This window comes from Trichosurus vulpecula, chromosome 5 (assembly GCF_011100635.1).
Source record: "Trichosurus vulpecula isolate mTriVul1 chromosome 5, mTriVul1.pri, whole genome shotgun sequence".
Taxonomy (NCBI): domain Eukaryota; kingdom Metazoa; phylum Chordata; class Mammalia; order Diprotodontia; family Phalangeridae; genus Trichosurus; species Trichosurus vulpecula.
The window spans coordinates 194,671,488-194,693,829 of record NC_050577.1 but is presented as its reverse complement, the minus strand read 5'-3'; the positions used below and the strand labels follow the sequence as shown (position 1 = coordinate 194,693,829).

The following is a 22,342-nucleotide window of genomic DNA, read 5'->3' as shown; positions in this document are numbered from 1 at the left end:
TGTTCTATTTAAGGTATACGTTGCCTTTTAAATGCATGTAACAAGGTTATAATTTCACATACAATACTCTTTCCTATTCTTTGTTTATTGAAATATTCACTTAAGTTCATGATTTAAAACAATTAAAAAATAAACCTTTCATTGCGATTTGCTTTCCTCTCCCTTCAACTATACTAGAACCTCTTTTTGACACTTTGCCATATGGTGAGGCATTTGATAGGGAGCCTCTCCATTCTGTAGCCTATCCAAATGAATTAAATTACTATAGAACCTACAACGTTGTTAACTCAGGCACAGTTCTGTATTGGGCCCAAGAGCTTTCCTCTGTGACAAGGACTTCAGATTACACCTGTATCCCAAGCCTGATGCCTCATATGTGCATTTATGTTGATCCATTCATGCCCATATGGGAAGGTAGGAAGGAAAGAAAAAAAGAAGGAAAGAAAGAAGGAAAAAAGAAGGGAAGGAAGGAAGGAAAAAAGGAACAAAGGTAGGAAGGAAGGAGGGAGGGAGGGAAGGAGGGAAGGAAAGAGAGAAGGAAGGAGGGAGGGAAGGAAGAAGAAGAAGGAAAAAGAGAAAGAGACAAGAAGGGAGGGGGCAGACAGAAGGAGAGGAAGTTTACAGATTGAAATGAATAAATAACAACATAAAGTAACAATGAGATGGCATGGTGTGTTTCATTGCTTATTGGGAACTCCTGTTTGAAGGAGTCCCTTCTACCAATGCAAGTGGGCACTTCTCGACTCTCTTGGCAGCTATCTAAAGCAACAAATTTAATAGAAGGTGTCCATATGCTTTGGTAGAAGGGGCTTCTTCAAACAAGGGTTCCTAATAATCAATGAAACCTCAGATATAATCCCTCTCTATAAAGTAACAAAATAACTGCCAAATGAATAGGAACAGTTCAGTGGTATTGAAATTTATAGAAGGGCAAGATTAATATAACATATTTTTTGCCCTCAGGCATAATTTAATTTATTGGGGAGGAGAAAGTGATTCAGTGAGGAAAATCCCTCTACCAAAGAAAGTAGGCACTACTATTATATCCTTTTTACAGATGAGGAAGGTGAAACTAAAAGATATTAAATAACTTGTCCATGGTTAGCCAGCTAGCAAGAGTCTGAGGTTCAAACCCAGTTCTTGCTACCTCTGAGTCCAGCTCTCTATCCACTAGCCCACATTCCCACCATATTCTTGCTATTCTAGTCATCCCTCCCTATCCAGTTTTTAGAGGCCAGCATACCTCATTAGTATCTGCTGAAGTATACAGAAGAGTCACATTATAGTCAACATCCCCCCATTCATCCAGAGTCACAGGACCTAGAGTTCCTGCAGGGAAAAAAACCAGTAAGGGTTAGTAGTCAATATTCAGATTCAAGCCTTGAGACGTTAGGATGCTGACACAGGATGACAGAGACAAAATCTCAAAACTTCCAAGTGGCAGAGCCAAAACTGCAAAGCCACAGCTCCTTCCACTGAACCATTCTGCTTGTATGTGGCAAGAGAGGTTCTAGAGAAAGTCTCATGGGAGGAGGTGTGGGGAGAATGGCTTTTTGTTTCAAAGTCTGAGCTTTAAATTATGGCTTTGGTGGTCCACAAGATTATTTCTTTTAATTACGGAGTCTGAATGCAGATTGAAACTATTAGCTTTTTAAAATTTTATTTTTGTTTTTGTTTCATCTTTCTCATGGTTATTTCTCATGGTTCATTTCATTGGTTATAATTCTTCTTTACAATTTGATTATTGGGAAAATAAGTTTAGTGTGAAGGTATATGTAGAACCTTTATCAGATCACATGCCATCTTGGGGGGGGAGGGGGGAGAAAGGGAGGGAAAAATTTGGAACTCAAAAACTTGTGGAACTGAGTGTTGTAAACTAAAAAAATATTAATTAACAAAAAAGATCATTTCTTCTATGGAAAAGAAATTATCCCAAGCTTGTAATACCTTGCACCATAATGTGAAGGCAAATAGCACTACCAAATTTCTTACATTTTCAGGCTATAGATGATGCTATGCTTCAATGAAACCAACCGAATGAATGAATTCATTAATGAATGAAGTACTTTTTCCTTTCAATAACTAATTAAGGATTACTGAATTGGTTCTCCCAGGAACTCTCTGAAGAACACTTACAGAAAAGTAAGTTCGTGATGATTAACAATGGTTCTTTTCTAAGATTGTATATTGGGTCAGAGACTCAAGTCAAGTTGATCATATTTGCCACTTGTAGCAGGACAACCATTAAGCAATGGATTCCACCAGCTGTCGTTTGAGTTGTATTTGCATTGATAGACTGAAATAGCAGGATCATAGTCTTTTTCAGCTTATTTTAGCCCGCAATGAATTGGAACAGCCTTAAACAGACATAGCTATTGATGACTTCTTAAATAATTGTTAGAGTGGATGAAAAAACCCTTTCTCTCCTCAATCCATCACTTTAGCATACATGCCCCGTATGTCCCAGAATACAGAAGAAAAAGCTTGTGGTCATTCTTTACCAGTCATTACACCATACATTCTGCCTACCTCACTCCATCACATACATTGTGTGGAACTATGCTGCCATCTAAAGGTTACAAAAGAGATTTCAGTGGCTCATGACTAATAGTCATCTCTAAGAATGTTGAAGAGACTCATCTTATTAGGGGGATGTTTCCTCTCCTACAGAGTATCGTAGTGTTATAAATTTAGAGGTCGAAGGAACCTTCAGGGACATCTAGAATACTTCTTACATTTTACAGATGAGGAAAAGAAGGTCAAACAACTAGAAGTATGGTAGAAGTGGAATGTGAACTCAGGTCTTCTGACTATGAATTGCTCTTTCAAATAATCAAATAAGAGAATATTTGTCAAAGGGTTTAGCATGGTACTTGGCATATAATAGGTTACTGGAATAGAAATGCTTATTCCTTTCCCTTCCCAATGTGCCAGATTGGAGATTCCTTAAGAACTCAATGCAGGGGAAATTAGTGAAGGAATCATAAATTTAGAGCTGGGAAGGGCCTTAGAGATTTTCAGATTTTTCCTTGTGTTATAGATAAGGAACAGAGGCCCAGAGATGTCAAGCTGCTTGTCGATAGTCACATAGGATGGAAGTGGCAGAGCCAGTTTTGAACTGAGGTCTTCAACTTCAAAACTCTGGCTCCTTCTACTGCACCATTCTGCTTTTGTGTGGTAAGAGAGTTTCTAGAGAACATCTCATGGAAGCAGCATGGGGAGCCTGGAGAGTAGCTTTTTGTTTCAGTCTGGGTTTTTAATTTGTACCTTTGGCAGTCCACAAGATTATTTCTTTTATGAAAAAGAAATTATCCCAAGTGTATATTATCTCACACTCAAAATATATACAGGATGAATGGAGTATGTAGTGCTTCATGTAACAGAATTTTAGGCAGCTTTATCTGTTGTAATATCCATAGCAAGAAACTAAGATATGGGAAAGATTGAGGATTCTGGGGTGAAGGAGACTGAGATGGGATGGTGGAATAGCAATAGTTAATGTTTTAGAGGGCCTGTGATGTAGAAGGCAGGTCTGCAGTGTTGCTATAGAAGAGGCAACAAATACACTTGGTAAATGTCACTGGTCTAGACAAAGTGGGCAATACCATCCCCTGGGGGGGAATTGGGTGATCCAGGGAGGCTGTAGTAGCCTCAGGTGCAATTGGGGGGTGTTAAATAAAAATAAGGGGATGGTAGAAGCATAAGGAAAAAAGGGAAGAAAAGAAAAATTTTAAAAACCATTCGTACATGTCTTATCTATTGTATAGCAGAGTTAAAGTCATAGTGATTACATTGTTTTCCAAATAAATACACAAAATGCAAGTTATAACCAATCACTGGTCAAGTCTGCTGACAGGTCTTAACAAACAAGTGTTGGCAGACAAGCGTGTCTCACATTGTCAGGAAATCCATCATGCATCAGCAGGAATATGTTCATGCAATAACTTTTTATAATATGATACTATACAGTTACATGACACAATATTGAATTCTCAAAATTCCAATGCAGAAAAACCCCACAAATTCACAATAAATTATTAAATTTAAGATGTGTCATTTTTTTAAATTTATTTTTTGAAATGATGCAAACTTTTAAAAAACCATTAGAGGGTTAAAGAAAGTAGATTTCCAAGGGGACACTGAGTAATTTTTTTTAAAAGGGGGCAGTAGGCCAAATAAGTTTGGGAACCTCTGGTCTAGAAGATCAAGCTCTAACAATGGATTACTCTGATGGGATGAATGTGAAACAAGGTGTTTGAAGATTTTCCTAGTGGAATGAAAACTCTGACAAGCTCTCCCAAGGTAGAGAGGCTTCAAGTACAAGCCCCTATAAATGAATCTGTGTGTGTGTGTGTGTGTGTGTATGTGTGTGTGTGTGTGTGTGTGGTCTGAGATTCAACCTGGCTAAGTTTAGGAAGACTCACCACATTTCCAAGGCTAGTACCTGGGTGATAGATTTTTGTCCACAACAACTAATGAGACAACCAAAAGTGCCGATAGATTATACAGTTATCCCTTCCACAGCACAACTTTCCCCATCATGGTTTTGATATTCCACGGGTTAGCATAAACTAAATGGGAATTTGGGGGGAGTTTTGCAGAAGTTGCAGACAATGCAGAAAAAGTTTATAAATTCAGAAATGTATAAAATGTGTGTATAATATTGTATAATATCAACATATTTTATCTTTTAATACCATAAGAATTCCGACTTCTTCCCTGGTACAAAGGGAGGGCTAAAAATTTTTATGCATATTTTCCAGATTGGAGGTGGAAGGGGGTGCCATACCACTAACAAGCACGATGTGGAAGGGATAACTGTGATCTGCACCCACACAGATGTAATTCACAGATCTCTAAGGTCTTGAAATATAAATAGGAAGCTAGTTCATATTTTCTGGCTAGCTAACTAAAACTGGTGGGGGGTAGAAACTGAGGAGTTTTAGGATACTTAGTCTCAATAAATCAGACAATTCTAGAATTCCTGGGGTGGGGCTTTCTCCTTTTTAAAAAAGAAAAAACATCCCCCAGCTTTTTAGCCTTAACCTCTGTCAACCTAAATCCTACCTAGTCCTCTTTGAAAGTTGAATTATGGATCTCCATACAATAGATATACGATAATGTTTTGAGTGACCATCCCATCAAATCCTTCCATTGCTGCCTAATGTCAGTTCAGATGTCAAAAACCTTTCTTCAACTTTCTTTAAAAGGTGCTGATTTTACACACATGTATTTTATACATAAGTACCTTGGAAAGTGAGGTTTCGGAAAGCATGAGAAAAAAGGTCACCCGTCTTGTCTTGAAGTGCTTGCTTCACCATGTGTCCAAAGAGCATGATTCCATCCATGTGGGCAAGGACAAAGTCATCTTTCACCTAAAAGGAAAGGATTGTGGGGAACACCCCACAGAATATTCGAGTCCAGACAAATATTCTAGTTTTAAGCTCATATAACAAGGCTATATAGTTGAGTTCAGCACAAGAGAACTCTAAGACTAATGTTGGGGGTGGTGGTGGAAATAGCTGACGTTTATGCATTATTTCATTTGGTCCTCACAAATAGCACTGTGAAGTAGATGCTACAAATAGTATTCTCCCTATTTTATGAACAAGGAAACTAGAGCTTAGGAAGCTTAAATGCCCACAGTTGCCCAGCTAATAAGGGTCATATTTGAAACCAGGTGTCTCCTGACTTCCCAAAGATAGGGCAATGCCTAAGACAGGGCATTAGCAGAGTTGTATAGAAGGGTCTCAGACTACAGCATGAGTGGTAATAGCTCTTGGTCAAACTACATAATACCACTTCTTTGTGTGCCTCACCTCGACCTGGACCCTGACCCTCCGAGTTGCTGGGACCCTCCAAATGCCTTCTAGATATCCAAGGTCCCCTACGTCAGTCTTCACCTATCTGAATTTAGCCTTCCCAAGACTAGACTTAAAAAGGTTTGAATAAACATTTTCACATTAAAATCATGATTGATTGTCATGCTACCCATCCTTCCAAATGGGATTTTAATTTTTAAAAAGGACAATATCTTAATCCAAAAATGAATCTCCAATGGTGATAGGCTTGCCTAGGAGATACTTAGCAGGGAGGGGAAGGGAGGTAGAATGAGGAGAAGCTTCTCATCCCTCATCAAATGTTATTACATATCAATATGCACCAGAGAGGCAAAAATAGGGGATTCCTAAGAGCTCCCATGTTCATCTTTCTACTTAAGTGTGACAGATGCTTCTCTCATGAGAAGCTTTCATGACAATAGAATGGTTCAAGCCTAAACCTTAGCACGGGATTGTGTGACCTTAATGATGGTGACAGTCTGTGAGAGGAGCAGAAATTGTTGTCAGGTCTAGAGTACAGGGCCCCATTGTCCAGAACAAAGAAAATTACACCAAATGTGGGTTACCAATGAGATGTTTAGTAAGTTAGATAAGCTGAAATTCGCAGGCATCAACGTCATCACGAGGACGTTTTTCATGTAAGGAGGTGACGTGGTGTTCTCAAAGTACTGGTTACTGAAATAAAAAGCATAGGTTCCCTTTTGAAAATAGATACCCCAAAACAAAGATGCAACTTTCTTACAACTTAAAAGAGATTTAAATCAGCCTCAAAAATAGTTTCCTCGTATTTTTTCACCTCAAAAATTGAATTTGGGTCACAAAATTTTCTATGACTCCACTGTTCTTAATACCTTCCCACTACCCTCACCTCCACTAGACGGTGATCTCTTTGAGAGCAGGGACTGTCTTGTTTTACTTTATAAATGCAGTGGTTAGCACAGAGGGAGCTTCAGAAAAGCATGTTGACTGACTGACATATGTTCACTTTTTCTTACTCCTCTCTGTCAGTTGGCTGTGAAAATGGCAAGCTTCTCCTAGCCAATAAGCCAAAAGGAACATGAAGGAGACTCACAAAATGTTGTATTTCTGCTGCTTCATTTTCTTTAGACTTTTGGTATGCAAACTGGTACTTTTGAGGCTAAATTACACTGGTATGTTTAGCAATATCCTTTTTAAGAGCTCACAACTTTTACAGTCATTGGTATCTATGAGTGGAAATCAAGATCGGGCATTCAAGACTATTTAACAGATGAGGAAGGGGAAGCAAAAGCAAGCTGATGAACTTTTCTGATGTTGTCCCTGCAAATATGCAGGGGATCCAAGTTTTCTAGCTAGTAATTGTTAGCATTTACAGAGTGCTTCAAGATTTGCAAGATACTTTATAAATAACATCTCCATTTATCCTCAAAACAGCCCTGCAAAGCAGGTGCTGTTATTTTATCCCCATTTTATGGATGTGAAAACTGATGAAAATTGAGGCTAAATGACTTGCCCAAGGTCACAAAGCTAGTAAGGGAAACTGAATTTGATTTCCGCTTTTCCTGACTCCAGGCCCCTCACTCTATCCACTATGCCACCTAGCTGCCTCTTAATTACTATGCTGCTTGAATGCTAAAGCACTTTTTTTGAATCTGACAGAAAAGCTCAACGTTTCTTCCCATATTTCATTGTAAAGTCCAACTGATTTGGAACCTGAAGGATCCCAAAAGATCCTTTGATCTATGATCCAATGGAAGGAAAATCAAAGTGTTCCTTTGGCTCAATATGCTAAGACTATTGAAGCATTCCAACCCTTGTGGCTGGGCTGGTTCTTTCTGGGCATTTAACATTTCTTAAACAGAAAAGCATGCTTTTCTGCCTGCAGTGAAAACATGACCACTTAATGTATTCAGTGTGGATGATAAGGCTAGGAAAATATGGCACATAGTAAGTAAAGTAATAGGCTTTGGTTTGAACTTTTAAAATTTGAACTTAGATAAGCAATAATTAATCATCCCTTGAGACAAGGAAATAACCATGTGACTCAAACTGAAGCACATGGCTAGAGAGCCACCACTTACTGAGTTCCCCATTGGCTTTTCTCTAAGACTGTCTACTCTAAATTAATTTATAGTAGTTATAAGGAAGGAGAGAGGTAAAAGAAGGAGAAATTCCTTATCCAGAATTCCCCTTCTTTGGTCATGGTAAGGAGAGAATTTTTTTAAAACCTCTACATATTTTATAGTTTATATTTCCCTAAGGGCAAAGATCAATTACACAAGTCAGGTCGTTTTATCTAGAACTCGCCTCTTATCAAAACAGGCCTAACGAAAGTAAACTGAGAGCAAAGGCTGTTCATAATGGAAAGGCTGATTACATTCTTGGGTGTATAGAATCAGTAATCAGTTGATTCATCATCCCTGCTAGACTTGGCTAAGCCATCGAGTGAGAGTGCAGGGTAATGGAGCTTTCAAATTCCTATTTTATTTCGTCTTATAATGAATTCTAGTCTGTTCACTGCTAGCAGTAATACTGAGTAGAATCAAATGGGGAATTTCCAGCTGCCCCCAGGGCATCACCTCAAATTCAACACGCACAAAATTAAGCTCATTATCTTCCCTCCACCTGCCAAACTTGCTTTTCTTCTTCCTCCCACCTTCCCTATTTTCTGCTCATGATTCCACCATCCTCCAACTCATCTAGACTTTAAACCTGGGAGTCATCTATGATTCTTCCCCATCTCTCTCCCTAGCTATTCTACCTCTAAAATGTCTTTCATATTCCTTTCTTTCCACTCTCACTGCCTGAATCACTTCTGCCTAAGCTATTGCATTAACCTCCAGGCCAGTGTCCTTTTTAATCTCAGTGAATCCTCCGAATGCACAGTTCTCACGACATTATTCATCCATTCAAAATTTCCCATGGGTCTCCATCATGTCGTTTGACTTAGTCTGGCATTCAAGATCCTTGATAATTAGGTTGCATCACATCTTTCCAGCTTTATCTTTTGCTACTTTTCTTCACTCACTCTATACTATGGCCAAGTTGAAGTACTCATCATTCTCCCATCCTTACCATTCTCTCCTATCTCCATGCTTTTGCTCACGTCAGTCCTAATGCCTGAAATGCCCTTTCATTGAGCTCTTCCTGTTGAAATACTACCCATTCCTGTCAGTCATTCAACTTCTATGATTCCTCCAGTTAGGAGTCATCTCTCCATCTTCCGAATTTTCACAGAGCTTTGTCTTATTAGTAGTAAAGCAGTAAAAATAACTATAACAGCTTCATTTGTGCTATTGGCAGTTTAAAAAGCACTTTCAATATATTTTCTCGTTTTGAACCCCCCCATTCATTATATTCCACTTTTTATCAGCTTTTGCTATGTCTGTCTTTTCTCCCTTTAATGCACTGTAATCTCCTTGAGGTTAGAAATCATGTCATATATTTCTGTATCTCCCTCAGTCTTAATATAATGCCTTATGAATTTTAGCCATTCAATGAATGTTTATCGAAAATCACTGTCTGGGCCTCAGTGTCCTCATTTGCAAAATAAGGAAATTAGGCTAAATCATTTCTAATGTCCATCCCAGTCCAAAAAGTCTGTGATTCTTAATTCAATGGAATTTAAAGAAGAAATGAAGCTATAGTTCCAAAACAGTATATATCTTCAGTACATTGTCCACAGATGCCATGGAAAATGTGGCAGGAAACTGTGTTTTATAGGGAAGGGTATTCATAAGATCATAGCTTGAGAGTCACAAGGGCCTCAGAGGTTCTTTAGTCCAATCCTCAAGAGAAAACTGAGGTCAATGGAGAGGCTTCCTTAAGGTAATAAGCTTCAGGTAATAGTGGGATTTGAACCTACGACTTCTGAGTCTCTCCCCAGTGTTCTACTCACTGTACCATTGTCCTTGATCACAGTCTCAAGAGGAGGAGAGTGCTTGGAGCAATACTCACTTGAAAAGATCCACCAGAATGATGACGATGTCTTCATCTGACTTGTAATTACCCTTGACGGCATCAACGGACTCTGGTGTGCCACACATGACAATCACTGTGAAGGGAAGGAAAAGAGACAAGGCCACACATAAAGAGAAACACAGAAACTCAGAGGAGGAAGAGACCTCAGAGGCCATCTAGTCTAATTCACACCCAAACAGACATTCTCTCTCTACAATAACACAAGCAATGGAGATCCAGCCTCTGTATGAAAACCTCCAGAGCAGGGAAACTCAGCACCTCCTAAGGCAGCTATTTTCATGTGTATGTGTATAAACATACATACCTACATACATATATGTATATATGTGTATGTGAGTATGATCAACAAACACTTACTAAGCTCCTACTATGTGCCAAGCATTTGTTCTATGTCCTAGGGATACAAAAAGAGGCAAAAGACAGTCCCTGCCCTCAAGGAGTTTAAAGTCTAATGGGAGAGAGACAACATGCAAACAAATATATATATATAATATATATATGTATTATATATATTTGTTTGCAGATTTTAAACTATATAGCATTACAGATTATAAACTCCATAGCAAACTACACACAGGATAAACACAAAAGAATTAATAGAGAGAAGTCACTAGAATTAAAAGGGGTTGGAGAAGACTTCCTGTGAAGATGGGATTTTAGTTGGGACTCAGGAAGCCAGGGAGGTTAGTAGTTGGAGCAGAGGAGGAGTGTTCTATGCATGGGGGAGAGTCAGAGAAAATGCCTAGAGGTAAGAGGTGGGGTATCTTGTTTGTGGAAGAACCATGAGACCAGGGTCACTGAATCAAAGACTATGTGTTGGGGAGCAAGTTGTAAAAAGACTGGAAAAGGTGAAGGAAAGTCAGTAGCAGGTTTTGCCTTTCCAAGCCAGTGGCAGGCCTTGGGGGCCGCTGAAACAGCAGTAGTGGTTTCCAGAGTTCTCAGGCCACAGACAGTAAAAGGGTTGGACAATGGTCAGAAGAAGATTGGAGGGGTCTTTTTGCTGGCACTAGGTGCAGAACTCATTGCCTATGCAAAGATCTGGGTCTCAGTCCCAGGGTGAGGAGGGTCACTAGCACACCGGAGCTTGCTGTCCCAGGGGAGTGGAGACCCTGATCACAGTTCCAGGGTAGAAAAGAGTGCATGAGGTTGCTCACAGACCAAGCACAGGCCAAGAGAGTAGTAAATACGCCTTTCCTTAGATCGTACCACTTTGGAAGAACCGAAAACTCACAGACACCCAAAACTAGTTCTGAAAACAGCTGCACAAAAAACCTGAAGCTTTGGACAGTGCCTCCTCCACTCCAGGAGCAGAGCCCAAATTTAATATAAAGTTAAAAGTTAAGAAATAGGGCAGAAAATGATCCGAAAAAGAAAAAGAACCTGACCATAGAAAGTTACTGTGGTGGCATGAAAGATCAAAAGAGAAACTCAGAAGAACTCAACAAAGTCAAAACTGCTACAACCAAAACCTCAAAGAAAAATTTGAATAGGTCTCAAGTCCAAAAAATAATTCCTAGAATAGCTCAAAAAGGATTTTTAAAATCAGATAAGAGAGGTAGAAGAAAAATTGAGGAAAGAAATGAAAGTGATGCAAGGAAATCATGAGAAAAAAATCAACAGCTTGGTAAAGAAGGGACAAAAAAAAACCAACTGAAAAAATAACACCTTAAAAAACAAAATAGGGAGAGGTGAAGCCAAGGTGGCAGAGTAAAGGCAAGGATTCACATAAGCTCTCCCCCAAACCCCTCCAAATACCTTTTGAAAATGACTCTAAACAAATTCTAGAGCAGCAGAACCCACAAAAAGATGGAGCGAAACAAATTTCCAGCCAAAGACAACTTGGAAGGTCAGCAGGAAAGGTCTGTTGAACAAGGCTGATAGAGGAATGTAGTTCAGCACAGGCTACTCCAGCACAGACCCGGCCCCAGCAAAGCTGGAATAGGCCTCAGAGCGACTGAATCACTCACAGCAATGGCAGTTTCCAGATCTCTCAGTCCACAGACATGAAACTTAGAAGGTCAGCAGGAAAGGTCCATTGCACCTGGTAAGAGTGGAGAGCAGTCTAGTGCAAGCCACCCCAGTACAGCCCTAGCACCAGCAAACCAGGAACAGTCCTTGGGACTGACTGAATGAGTAGTGGTGGCAGCAGCAGCAGCAGCAGCAGCATCTGCTTCAGGAGTCTACAGAAGGTAAGGGACTTGAACAACTGGTCAGAAGGAGATTTCAGGAGTCTTTTTGCTAGTCCTGAGGCAGGACCCTGCTGCTTTGACCATACTCAGATCCAGGTCCTGGGTGGCAGTCCCAGGGTGAGGAGGAGCACTAGCTTAGCAGAGCTCATAGCCACATGGAAGGAGGTGGCCTCCTCACAGTTCCAGTGAAGAAAAGAGTGCTTGTGGTCTCTCACAGACCAGAGCACAGGCCAGGAGAGTAATAAGCTCCTCTCCTTAGACCACACCACCTTGGAAAAACTGAAAACTTACAAGTTGGGGAGGGGCGGAGCTAAGATGGCAGGTGGAAAGCAGGGACTTGCCTAAAGCCCTCCCCCAGGACCCTCCAAACACTGATAAAAAATGACTCTGAACAAATTCTAGAGCTGTAGAACCCACAGAATAGCAGAGGGAAGCAGGGCTCCAGACCAGGACAGCCTGGATGGTCACTGGGTAAGGTCTACCTCACGGAGCTCAGAGAGGAGTGGAGCAGAGCCCAGCATGGGCCATGCCCAGACCAACCAGATCAGGAGTGGGGCAGAACAGGCCCTAGTTCCATGAATTAGTGAGCTGTGGCAGTTACCAGACTTCTCAACCCACAAACACCAAAGATAACACAGAAGGTTAGTGGGAGAAACTGCAGGAGACAGAGTGAAAGGAGTTCTCGGTTCGGCCACCACCCGGGGGGCAGCAGAGGTGGTGCAGCTCTGAGGCTGCTTACAGAACTACAGCTCCAGTTGCTTCCAGCCCCAGGCCCACCTGGTGGGAGGAATTAAGTGGTGGATCAGAGCAGGAGTGCAGAGCCATCTTAGATCTGAATCGCAGTCCAGGTTGGTGGTTCTTGGGGGAGGAGGAGCACTGGTGTGGCAGAGCTTGCTGTGTAGAAATAGCTCTGAAAACAACAGCACAGCCCCTCAAGATTGGGACAAAGTACTCTCTACTCTACAAGTAGTCATACCCTGACAAAAAACTCAAGGGCCAAGTAGTTGGCTGGGAACATGAACAGGCAGCAAAAATGCTATCAGATTCAGACTCAGACTTTGGAATCTTTCTCTGGTGACAAAGAAGACCAAAACATACAGCCAGAAGACATCAACAAAGTCAAAGAGCCTACATCAAAAGCCTCAAAGGAAAACATGAACTGGTCTCAGGCCATGGAAGAGCTCAAAAAGGATTTGGAAAAGCAAGTTAGAGAAGTAGAGGAAAAATTGGGAAGAGAAATGAGAGTGATGCAAGAAAACCATGAAAAACAAGTCAATGACTTGCTAAAGGAGACCCAAAAAAATGCTGAAGAAAATAACACCTTAAAAAATAGACTAACTCAAATGGTAAAAGAGCTCCAAAAAGCCAATGAGGAGAAGAATACCTTGAAAGGCAAAATTAGCCAAATGGAAAAGGAGGTCCAAAAGACCACTGAAGAAAACACTACCTTAAGAATTAGATTGGAGCAAGTGGAAGCTAGTGACTTTATGAGAAATCAAGATATTATAAAACAGAACCAAAGGAATGAAAAAGTGAAAGACAATGTGAAATATCTCATTGGAAAAACCATGACCTATAAAGTAGATCCAGGAGAGAGAATTTAAAAATTATTGGACTACCTGAAAGCCATGACCAAAAAAAGAGCTTAGATGTTATCTTTCAAGAAATTATCAAGGAGAACTTCTCTGATATTCTAGAGCCAGAGGGTAAAATAGAAATTGAAAGAATCCACCAACTGCCTCCTGAAAAAGATCCCAAAAAGAAAGTTCCTAGGAATATTGTCACCAAATTCCAGAGCTCCCAGAAATATTGAAAGCAGCCAGAAAGAATCAATTTGAGTATTGTGGAAACATAATCAGCATAACCCAAGATCTAGCAGCTCCTACATTAAGGGATCGAAGGGCTTGGAATATGATATTCCGGAGGTCAATGGAGCTAGGATTAAAACCAAGAATCACTTACCCAGCAAAACTGAGTATAATGCTCCAAGGCAAAATATGGATTTTCAATAAAATAGAGAACTTTCAATCTTTCTCAGTGAGAAGACCAGAACTGAATAGAAAATATGACTTTCAAACACAAGAATCAAGAGAAGCATGAGAAGGTAAACAAGAAAGAGAAATCACAAGGGACTTACTAAAGTTGAACTGTTTTGTTTACATTCCTACATGGAATGATAGGTATAATTGATGAGACCTCAGTATTAGGGTAGCTGAAGGGAATATTCGTATATATATAGACAGAGGGCACAGGGTGAGTTGAATATGAAGGGATGTTATCTAAAAAAAATCAAATTAAGGGATGAGAGAGGAATATATTGAGAGAGGGAGAAAGGGAGAGATAGAATGGGGTAAATTATCTCACATAAAAGTGAGAAGAAAAAGCAGTTTGTTGGAAGAGGAGAGAGGGCAGGTGAGGGGGAATGAGTGAATCTTGCTCTCATCGGATTTGACCTGAGAAGGGAATACCATACACACTCAATTGGGTATCTTACCCCACAGGAAAGAAGGAGGAAGGCGATAAAAAAGGGGGGATGATAGAAGGGAGAGCAGGCAGGGGGAGGAGGTACTCACAAGCAAACACTTTTGAAAAGGGACAGGGTCAAGGGAGAAAATTGAACAAACGGGGATAGGATAGGAAGGAGCAAAATATAGTTAGTCTTTCACAACACGAGTATTGTGGTAGGGATTTGCAGAATGATACACATGTGGCCCAGGTTGAATTGCTTGCCTTCTTAGGGAGGGTGGGTGAGGAGGGAAGGGGGGAGAGATTTTGGAACTCAAAGTTTTAAAAGCAGATGTCCAAAAAAGTTTTTACATGGAACTAGGAAATAAGATGTACAGGCAATGGGGCATAGAAATCCATCTTACCCTACAAGAAAGTAAGGGAAAAAGGGATGGGGGGAGTGGGGCGACAGAAGGGAGGACTGACTGGGGAATGGGGCAATCACAATATATGCCATCTTGGAGTGGAGGGAGGGTAGAAATGGGGAGAAAATTTGTAATTCAAACTCTTGCGGAAATCAATGCTGAAACTAAAAATATTAAATACATAAATAATAATTAAATTTTTTAAAAAAGAAAACTTACAGGTCCCTAGGAATATCTTTGAAAACAGCTGCACAAACCCCCTGAAACTTGGGAAAGTGCTCCCCCCACCCTGGAAGCAGAGCCCTACTTTAAAAGTCAACTAATAAGTTGGGAAAATGAGCAAACAACAGAAAGAAAACTCAGGCTATTGAAAGTTACTATGATGACAAGGAAGATCTAAACACACACTCAGAAGACAACAAAGTCAAAGCTCCTACATGCAAAGCCTCTAAGAAAAATTTGAATTGGTCTTAGGCCATGAAAGAACTCAAAAAGGATTTTGAAAATCAAGTAAGAGAGGTAGAGGAAAAATTGGGAAGAGAAATGAGAGTGATGCAAGAAAATCATGAAAAACAAGTCAACAGCTTGGTAATGGAGACACAAAAAAATACTTTAGAAAATAACACCTTAAAAAACAGACTAGGCCAAATGGCAAGAGGTTCAAAAAGCCAGTGAGGAAAAGGAAGCCAAATGGAAAAAGAAGTCCAAAAGCTCACTGAAGAAAACAATTCCTTTAAAATTAGAATGGAGCAAATGGAACCTAATGACTTTATGAGAAATTTTTTAAAAGAGTTAAAACAAAACCAAAAGAATGAAAAAAATGGAAGACAATGTGAAATATCTCATTGGAAAAACAACTGGCCTGGAAAATAGATCCAGGGAAGATAATTTAAAAATTATTGGAAAGCCATGATCAAAAAAACAAAAACAAAAAACAAAAGAGCCTAGACATCATCTTTCAAAAAATTATCAAGGACAACTGCCTTGATATTCTAAAACCAGAGGGTAAAATAGAAATTGAAAGAATCCACCAATCACTTCCTGAAAGAGATCCCGAAATGAAAACTGCCAGGAAGATTATAGTCAAATTCCAAATTTCCCAGGTCAAGGAGAAAATATTGCAAACAGCCAGAAAGAAACACTTGGTGGAGCCACAGACAGGATAATGCAAGTTTTAGCAGCTTCTACATTAAAGGATTGGAGGACTTGGAATACGATATTCTGGAGGACAAAGGAGCTAGGATTACAACCAAAAATCACTTACCCAGCAAAACTGAGTATAATCCTTCAGGGGGGAAAATGGATATTAAATGAAATAGATGACTTTCAAGCATAAAAGGTATACAGGAGAAGAAAATCACAAGGGACTTAATTATTTTAAACTGTTTACATTCCTATATGGGAAGATGATATTTGTAATTCATAAGACCTTTCTTATTCTTTTTTTATTTTTTTATTTTTGGAGAAGGGAAGCCAAGGCAATTGGGGTTGAGTGACTTGCCCAAGGTCTCACAGCTAGTAAATGTGTCAAGTGTTGGAGGCTGAATTTGAATTCAGGTCCTCCTGATTCCAGGGCTGGTGCTCTACTCACTGCTCCACCTAGCTGCCCCTTCATTATTAAAGTAGCTAGAAGGAGCATATAAAGACAGAGGGCACAAGTGTGAGTTGAATATGAAGAGAAGATATCTAAAAAAGCAAATTAAGGGGTGAGAAGGAATGTACTGGGAGAAAGAAAAAGGGATAGGTGTAATGGGGTAAATTATCTTACATAAAAGAATCAAGAAAAAAGCTTTTATACTGGGGGGGAAGAGTCCCAGGAGGTCAGGGAGAGTGGGGGAGCCTTACTGTCATCAGAATTGGCTCAAAGAGGGAATAACATACACACTCAGTTGGGTATAGAGATCTGTCTTACCCTACAGGAAAGTAAGAGGGTAAGAGGATAAGAGAAGAACGGAGTGGGAGGCAGTGATAGAAGGGAGGGCAGATTGGGGAAAGGGTAGTCAGAAGCAAAACACTTTTGAGGAGGGACAGGGTAAAAGGAGAGAGAGGATGGAATAAACAGGAAGGGTACATAGGATGGGGGAAATACAGTTAACAATAACTGTGAAAAAATTTTGAATAATTTGATAAAGGCCTCATTTCTCAAATATATAGAGAACTGAGTGAAATTTATAACAATACAAGTCATTCTCCAGTTGATAAATGGTCAAAGGATATGAACAGGCAGTTTTCAGATGAAGTAATCAAAGATATCTATAGTCTTATGAAAAAATGCTCTTAATCACTATTTATTAGAGAAACGCAAATTAAAAGAGCTCTGGGGTATCACTTCATACCTATTAGATTGGCTAACAGGACAGAAAAGGAAAATGACAAATGTTGGAAGGGATGTGGGTAAATTGAGACACTAATGCACTGTTGGTGGAGTTGTGAACTGATCTAACCATTCTGGAAAGCAATTTGGAACCGTGCCCAAAAGGCTAGAAAACTATGCATACTCTTTTACCCAGAAATACCACTACCAGGTCTATAAACCAAAGGGATAAAAACAACAGCAAAAAGGATGTATGAAAATATTTATAGCAGCTCTTTTTGTAGTGGCAAAGAATTGGAAATTGAGGGATGCTCATCAATTGGGGAATGGCTGAACGAGTTGTGGTATATGATTGTGATGGAATTCTATTGTGCTAGAAGAAATGATGATCAGGATGCTCTCAGAAAAACCTGGAAAGACTTACATGAAGTAACGCAAAGTGAAATGAGTAGAACCAGAACATTATATACAATAACAGCAACTGTGAATGACTTAGCTATTCTTGGCAATATATAATGTTCCCAAATAGTTCTAAAGGACTTATGATGACAAATGCTATCCACCTCCAGAGAAAGAACTGATGGAGTCTAAATACAGATCAAAGCATACTTTTTTTAAACTTTATTTTTCTTGGTTTTGTTGGGAATTTTTTTTGGTTTGTGTTTTCTTTCACAACATGACTTATATGGAAAAATGTTTTGTGTGACTGCACATTTATAACCTATATAAAATTGTTTACTTTCTCAAGGAGTGAGGAGGATAGGTAGAAAGAGAATTTGGAACTTAAAATTTTAAAAAATTAAACAATTTGTTTTTACATGTAACTGAAAAAAATAAAATATTAAATTTTTTAAAGTGTCAAAGGCGATAGAGAGGTTAAGGAGAATGAGAATTGAGAAAAAGCTATTAGAATCGACAACTAAGAGATCATTAGTCACTTTAGAGAGGGTACTTTTGGTAGCTTAATAATCTTGGAAACCAGATTGTAAGGGGTTAAGAAGAGAGTGAAAGGAGAGAAAGTGTACGTCCCTATTGACGACAGCCATTTCAAGGAGTTTAGCTACAAAGGGCAGAAGCTACATAAGATGATAGCTACCAGCCATGGAAAGATCAAATGAGACTTCACATCTGTCTCTAACTTTAAATATATCTTAGTCAACTTGATTCATTGTTCTAGCTTGACAAATCTTGGATCCTGACTCTGTCATGCAGTGAGTTAGCTACACCTCCTGTCTTCATATCAATTGCTAAATTGACAGGAATGCTTTTTATGGCTTCATTCAAGTTAATTATTAAAGTGTTTAACACCACAGGTTCAAGGACAGATCTCTGGGGACTTCCACTGGACACCTCTTTCCAAGACAATATTATGCCACCCCTGGTCTCTACGTATTTGCTTAAGCTGCCCCCCAGACCAGGAGTGTACTCCCTCATCATCTCCACCTCTAAGAATCCTTCATCTTATTTCAAGGCTCAACTCAGGTGCCACTTTCTCCATGATTCTATTACCTCCCACTTTTTCATTTTTTTCTCCTTCCTCAAATAACTTAGCATTGAACAATCTGTGTAGATACATACCCACCCAGTAGAATTTAAACTCTGAAGACAAAAGCTCTTCTATTTTTGTCTTAGGACAGCTAGGTAGTATAATATAGAGTGCCAGGCCTGGAGTCAGGAAGACCTGAATTCAAATCCATCCTCCGATACTTAGTTTTTTTGACCCTGGGCAAGTTACTTAACTCTGCCTCACTTTCCTCCTCTGTAAAATGAGCTAGAGAAGGAAATGACAAACCACTACAGTATCTTTGTCAAGAAAACCCCAAATGGGGTCCCAAAGAGTTGGACACAATTGAGCAACATTTTGTCTTTGTATTCCCAGCATCTATTACCTAATAAGCACTGAATAAATGGTTGTTGAACTGGACCATAATGACTCCAAATGCACCAACTGTGCCCCTCTGGATTGTGTTAAACAGGGTAACATGGGGGACTTTATCAAAAACTTATCAAAGGACTTAATCAAAATCTAAGTATGTCATGTCTATAGCATACCTAATATTAACTGTCAAAAAGGGAAATTAAGTTAGTCTTGTATAACCTGTTTCTGATGAAGTTGTTATGCTAACTTTTAGGGATTACTATTCCACATTCTAAGTACTCACAAGCTGTTACTTCAGTAGGGAGTTCAAGAAATTTTCCAGTAATAAAAGTCAAACCCGTCTAGCCTATGGGTTACAGACTCCACCCTCTTGTGTTTTTTGAGTAGTTTTGACCATCCTTATCTCCCAATTTTGGATACACTCTAGCTTGTCAATATCCTTCCTACACAATTTGGCATCCAGGCCTGATCACAATATTCCATACGTGTGGTTTGGCCAAGGCAGATAAACTATGCATAAAAAAAATGATGGTTGTGTGAACTGGTACCTAACACATTTCTGTTAAACTTGAGTTTTTCAAGAACTAACATTCCTTAGTTTTAATTACATCAAAGAATTTCCTCATATAAAAGTATATGTCTGGTAGCTTAGTAATTAAATCCAACAACACCCTCTCCAACCTCCTACAACACTATCTCCATAGGAGTTGCTTCACCAGCACTTGCTACTAAGTGGGTCCCTTCCCACTCTTTTCCAGTTATACCCCTCTGCCTGCTGCCCCGGAATGACTAATCTCCAGGCCAAACATCCCCCTACAGCTCCTCTGCCCTAGTTATGATAATCTACCTGAACTCATTCCTCAATAATCAACATATTCCTTGCTCATCATACCCTCCTTATCCCAGGGATTATGAACTCTCCCGCTGTTATTGTTCAAACCCCGTTCTCCATCCCCCATTGCCCACTGCCTTATTCTCATCCTCCTCAACTCAACCCCCTAAACCCCACCATTCTACTCTAAAGCTACCCAACCCTTCCACAATGCATAGGTAATGAACTTGTTTTCATCTTAAACCTTTTCCTTTCTCACTTCTTCAATTTTCTTGCTCTCACTGAGACCAGACTCCTTCCTGGTGACACAGCCTCCTTTGCCACCCTTTCCAAAACTGGCTACAGTTTTACTCACAGCCTTCCTTACTTACTGAATCAGAATACTCCTTGCCCCCCATTACCACTTCCAGGCTTTCCTTCTATCACTATCATTTAATAACCTCTACCCTTTTCAGCTTCATCAATTCATATTTAACATCTGATCCAGATTCTGGTACCTGCCTCCAGGACATGCTTGTTCCTCAACAAATTTAGTTCCTTGTTTCTTCTTAGTTCCTTCCATTGATTCTAATTCTTCTTTACAACATGACGATTGTGAAAATATGTTTAATAAGAATGTATATGTAAAGTCTATATCAGATTGTATGCTGTTTTGGGGTGGGGGGAGGCAAAAGATGGGGAGAAAATTTGGAACTCAAAATCTTGTGGAAGTCAATGGTGAAAACTAAAAATAAATAAATATTAAAAAAAAACAAATTTAGATCCTGGCTCACTGTCTTTCTTTTCTTCCTAATTTGTGCCCCCCATATTATGGGACTTCAACACACATATTGATACCCCCTCAAACACTCTAACCTCTCAATTGCTCAACTTATTTCCCATCACCTATGCCATCATCCCACTTCAGGTCTTACATAGAGTTATTCATAACCTTGAATTTAGGTCCTCTAGGTCCTTAAGTGTAGCCCTTTGACTGAATCCAAACTTCACAGAATAAATCCCCTTAATAAAAGGACTCAGTCAAAAGGCCACACCCAAGGACCTAGAACATCACATGTGGCCTCAAGGCCACGGGTTCTCCACCCCTGCCCTTCATCTTGCCATTATCTACAGATGTCCCACTTCCACATTCGTGAATGCTGAAATTTCCTTATCTGATCACAATTTTTTTGTCATTCCACCTCTCTTTCCGATGGGGTGTTTGGGTGCTTGTGCTTGGACCCCAGTTTTGAAATAATGTTTCTCCCTAGCTTCAAAACACAATCCCTGACTGTTTTCTCCCCCACCCAAGGACACTATGCCTAGCAATAACTCGTGAGTGGCCCCAGTAAGACAAACTACCTTTCCTCACAACTACTCACGAGTGGGTCCCAGTAAAACAATCTTTCCCCATCGCAAGAACAAACTAACCTCTGAAGAAATTCTCTTGTCAAAACAGATCTTATAAGCATAGAATTATCATGTATTGATTCCCAAAGTTAACATACTCAATTCAAAGGTCAAGCTATGGATATCAGCTCTCAAAGCTATCTTGCTACAGACGTAATAGACCAAAAATACACCCCTGAGAAACCCCTTTCCCTGGTTTCCAGTAGAGAATGATGCCAGTGACCAAGTTATTGTAAGTTGTAAGTTATCACCTAATTAGCATATCTGTTAGATAGTCCACTACTTTTCCTATGATGCTTTAGCATCGTTCCTGTTAAGTTACAAGTTCCTTAAGGAATACAAGTTCCCTAAGGAGCTCTGCCCACTATATTGGCATTACAATTAACCTTTGCCACCTTGACTTGAAGAATGCTTGAGTCTGTGAATTCATTCCAGACAACCCTCTCCTGTAATCTAGTCCTTGAGGGGTCCCTGAAATCCCCCTTAAACCTCATAATTTCTGCCTTGCAAACTCTAACTCTGCTCTTCATCCTTACTATGACCTCAAATCCCTCCGTTCTTTCATAGGCCATCATCCCCGCTCTGGCTACATACCCTATTTCAACCCTATGGTGAACCAATTCAACCCTACATCAGCCCTACATCATATAGTGTCCCTTGTCCCCTTACGCTATCATCAATCTTGTCCTACCAAGCCTCAGTCTTGGAGGTACTTCCACCATCAGCTGCCTTCATTTCTGCTCACATGCTGCTTGCTATTTAGTGATTAAGACTTAATAAGAAATGAAGCAAAGAATGGCCTCTTAAAAATAGATCTGGGAGGGAAAGACCCTCAGGATTTCTGGCCAAAACAGAAACAATTGCTATTTACATTCATTCTGAGACAATCAGGGCCCAGACAATGACTAGGGCTTGGCCTGGGACCTATTATTGGCCAATCAATGAGAGCCAGAATGATTTGTGTTTAAGGCTGGTCTTTAAGAGAAAAGGAGAAAAAGAAATTTTAGAGATTAAAAAATTTTCATTTTTATATTTTTCACTGAATAGGCTTTGCCTCAGTCAAAATGAG

The 22,342-nt window shown here is 39.7% G+C and overlaps 1 protein-coding gene across 2 annotated transcripts in view; it reads right to left on the bottom strand.

Moving 5' to 3' along the window:
* The window catches only part of GUCY2C (guanylate cyclase 2C), a 118,858-nt gene that overhangs the window by 60,919 nt on the left and 35,597 nt on the right, over window positions 1–22,342 (bottom strand). For both annotated transcript variants that reach the window (XM_036760341.1, XM_036760342.1), the window contains 4 exons: window positions 9,777–9,873; window positions 6,407–6,515; window positions 5,249–5,375; window positions 1,244–1,329 (listed from right to left, as the gene is read on the bottom strand). In XM_036760341.1, the coding sequence (XP_036616236.1) occupies window positions 1,244–1,329; window positions 5,249–5,375; window positions 6,407–6,515; window positions 9,777–9,873 (419 nt within the window). The remainder of the gene's footprint in view (window positions 1–1,243; window positions 1,330–5,248; window positions 5,376–6,406; window positions 6,516–9,776; window positions 9,874–22,342) is intronic.